Source organism: Callithrix jacchus, chromosome 6, assembly GCF_049354715.1.
Source record: "Callithrix jacchus isolate 240 chromosome 6, calJac240_pri, whole genome shotgun sequence".
NCBI lineage: Eukaryota > Metazoa > Chordata > Mammalia > Primates > Cebidae > Callithrix > Callithrix jacchus.
The window spans coordinates 26,613,464-26,617,146 of record NC_133507.1 but is presented as its reverse complement, the minus strand read 5'-3'; the positions used below and the strand labels follow the sequence as shown (position 1 = coordinate 26,617,146).

The 3,683-nt window shown below is 64.2% G+C and overlaps 1 protein-coding gene across 1 annotated transcript; it reads left to right on the top strand.

Annotated features, from left to right (window-relative positions):
- Positions 1-402: 402 nt before the first annotated feature.
- On the top strand, positions 403-3,461 carry TLNRD1 (talin rod domain containing 1). Its single transcript, XM_035303985.3, has one exon. It carries the CDS (start codon positions 1,747-1,749, stop codon positions 2,821-2,823), a length of 1,077 nt encoding a protein of 358 aa, XP_035159876.1. The 5' UTR covers positions 403-1,746; the 3' UTR covers positions 2,824-3,461.
- The last annotated feature ends 222 nt before the right edge of the window (positions 3,462-3,683 follow it).

The following is a 3,683-nucleotide window of genomic DNA, read 5'->3' as shown; positions in this document are numbered from 1 at the left end:
CGAGTGTCCTCCTCCCGTCAGCCCAGAAGCCAGGTCACCTTTTAAGACTTGCTCTCGTGGCGGGGAGGAAGCGTGGAGCCCCCAGGTCTGGCTAAGAGCTTACGTAAGGCCGGCGGGCGGCTGAGCCCCGGTCTCCCGCGGGTGTGCGCAGAGCCCCCAGCCCGGGGCAGGCCTTCCCCAGTCCGCTCCCCAAGTCTCTCGGCCCAGGACCGCGGGGGTGTCCCGGGACCACCGACCTCGCGCCCGCCGCGTCCGCTTTGGGCGGCGGCGTCCACTGCAGCCACCCAGCTTCCCGGGGGAGGAGCAGCGCATCGCGCAAGCATCCGGGAGCGGCGGAGGGGGCGGGAGGAAGGGCGAGAGGAGGAAGCGGGATTTAAACGAAAGGCGGTGACGCCACACAAAAGATTTCTATAGGCTCCAGGGAGGTTACGGCCGAGGCGGCGGCGGCGGCGAGCCCGGGGGCGAGGCGCGGACGGGAAGAGGAAAAGCCTCCAGCAGCCCCTGCGGGCGGCGGCGCAGCCACGGCCGCGCTCCGAGGTGAAGCCGCGCGCGGAGAGGAAGCGGGTGTTTTCCCCTTTGCCTTTCGGCCCCCGCCCTTCCTTTCAGTTTCTCCCCGCTCGCTCGGAAGTTGGCGGTTGACAAAAATGGCAGGAGCCGGGGCCCGGGCCGGTTGCCGCAGCGCCGCGGGGACCTTCTGAGTTGGCCGGGCCGCAGGGAGACGCGTGCGGGGGCGTCCGATGCACGGGGCCGGGAACCTTGGGAGAGCTCATCTGCTGCGGGCCAAAGACGACGAGGCGACGGGGATGGACTCGCGCCGACAGCCAGCGGCGGGCCGCCGGGCGCGCGGTCTGGGAGGGCGTGCCGCCGCGGCGCCGGGCCGCGCTCTGTGAACCGGCGAGGCGGGAAGGGGCCGCCGCGGCGCTCGGCACTCCCGGGCGTGGCGGGCGAGCGAGAGCTGGAGAGCGATCGGGGCGGCCGCTGTGCGCAATCAGTGCAGGCTCCCGCCGGACTCTGACTCCGCGCGGCCGCGACAGCGGCCACACCCTCTGCCCTGCCGCCGCCGGCGCCGCTTCCCGAGAGCGGGAGGCAGGAGATGAGCCCCGGGCGGCCGCGCGTCCCAGAGAGCCAGTCCCGGCTGCCGTCGCGGGGAAGTGCCGCCTGGCGGGGTCACGGCGCCTGAAGCCCACGTGTGCCGCCGAGCCCGAGGTGGCCTCGAGCGCGGCGGCTGACAGCAGAACCCGCCTGAGCTGGCTCCCGCGCTCCTCCCCGAGGAAAGCATTTTGATTTCAAAGAAAGGAAGGAAGGAAGGACAACTCCCAACTTCCCCGTCCCGCCCTCCCCGCTCCAAGGGCCGGGCTGGGCCATGCCCAGGAAGGCAGCGGCGGCAGCGAACCAGCAGAAGGGACTTTCCTGGCAGCCTGGCGACGAGGAGCGCGGACAGTGAGTTTGCTCTGCCCCGGTTCATGGTTCCTGCAAGTCCTCTAGGAGGCCGAAAGCTGCAGCCCCTCCCCTTGCCCCGAAGAGCCTCCCGCTTTCGCTGGCCCTCGGGCCCACCCCGCGCCGCCCCAGATCCTGCCGCCGCAGCCCAGTGCCCTCTGCCCGCGGCGGTGGATGGCATGATGGTGCGGAGAAGGCACCGCGGCCTTGGCCAGCTGAGTCGCGACGGCCGCCGGGGCGGCGGCAGTGGCCGCGGCAGCGGTGGTGGTAGCAGGCTCCCCAGCGGCATGCCAGTGCCCCCCGGGCGCGATGGCTAGCGGCAGTGCTGGGAAGCCCACTGGCGAGGCGGCTTCTCCGGCTCCTGCGAGCGCCATCGGCGGGGCGCGGAAGAGGCTGGTATCCGTCTGCGACCACTGCAAGGGAAAGATGCAGCTGGTGGCGGACCTGCTGCTGCTGTCGAGCGAGGCGCGGCCCGTGCTCTTCGAGGGCCCAGTCTCCTCTGGTGCCGGCGCCGAGTCCTTCGAGCAGTGCCGAGACACCATCATCGCGCGCACCAAGGGGCTCTCTATCCTCACCCACGACGTGCAGAGCCAGCTCAACATGGGCCGCTTCGGGGAGGCGGGGGACAGCCTGGTGGAGTTGGGCGACCTGGTGGTGTCGCTGACCGAGTGTTCGGCCCACGCAGCCTATCTGGCGGCTGTGGCCACGCCGGGCGCGCAGCCCGCACAGCCGGGCCTGGTGGACCGCTACCGCGTGACGCGCTGCCGCCACGAGGTGGAGCAGGGCTGCGCCGTGCTGCGCGCCACGCCGCTGGCCGACATGACGCCGCAGTTGCTGCTGGAGGTATCGCAGGGCTTGTCGCGCAACCTCAAGTTCCTGACGGATGCGTGCGCCCTGGCCAGTGACAAGTCACGGGACCGCTTTTCGCGCGAGCAGTTCAAGCTGTGCGTCAAGTGCATGAGCACCAGCGCGTCGGCGCTCCTGGCCTGCGTGCGCGAGGTGAAGGTGGCACCCAGTGAGCTGGCGCGCAGCCGCTGCGCGCTCTTCAGCGGGCCTCTGGTCCAGGCCGTGAGCGCCCTGGTAGGCTTTGCCACCGAGCCACAGTTCCTGGGTCGCGCGGCAGCCGTGAGCGCCGAAGGCAAGGCGGTGCAGACCGCCATCCTGGGAGGCGCCATGAGCGTGGTGTCGGCCTGCGTGCTCCTGACCCAGTGCCTCAGGGATCTGGCGCAGCACCCCGACGGGGGCGCCAAGATGTCGGACCACAGGGAGAGGCTGAGGAACTCGGCCTGCGCCGTGTCTGAAGGCTGCACCCTGCTATCTCAGGCTTTAAGGGAGAGGTCTTCGCCCAGGACTTTACCGCCAGTGAATTCCAATTCTGTGAATTAGCACCCCCCCATACCCCTTCTTCCACCCCAGACTAAAGGAAGATACTCTCTGCCCCTCTCCATTTATACCAAAGAAATCATAGGTGAAACCCTCTACCCTCCCCAACGTTAAATGCTCGAAAGGAATCTTCCACAAGGCAGGGCCATTCGCACAACCTGCTCACGCACTCCGAGGTCCCAGGTGTCTGTCCACCAGCCCCCACGCGGTAGGGACTGGAAGATGGTGTCATCTGCTGGCTGTGTTATCACTCCCGCCCCCTACCCCAGCCCGTCTTCCGGAATTTCTCAACTAAATTTTATTATTAATTGGGCAGGAAGGAGGTCATGGGTTCATTTCATTTTTGTTGTTTATTGTTGTTAAGTCAAAGAAAGGTTACCTCAGTTTTCACTCCTTAGACATGGATGTAGCTACCTTGTTTTGTATGTCATTTTTTTAAGCAATCATGTTGAATTAGGAGTATACTTGGTGTGGAAAGAGTGAATTTGCCATGTGATTTGCAAATGGGGGGAAGCTACTGTGAGTGTGTGTTTTATTTTTTAAATTACACTATAGAGTGATTTTTTTCCCCCAACGTCAAGTTTTTACCTTGCATGTACTGGAGTATTTATTTCATCTATTAAAATGTTATGTTTCTCGGATGGCTTTTTGCAATGATTGTTGATTTTTCAATAATTGTAATTTTGCATGCTGCATGTCGTGTATGGGAAGGGTCTGTGAGAAAGCTATTTCAGTAGTAGTCAGGTGGGCCCCTAATTCCCAATCCTTTCTGCTTTTTCCTCAAGAAAAAGTAATGTTCAAGAAGTACTCCCTTGAGCAGCCTCGAACTGAAGAGAGGACTATGTGTAACATTCTATTTTCAA

What these genes read in the sequence shown, in the direction of transcription:
- TLNRD1 (XM_035303985.3), top strand. Translation starts at nt 1,747, where the DNA reads ATGGCTAGCGGCAGTGCTGGGAAGCCCACTGGCGAGGCGGCTTCTCCG.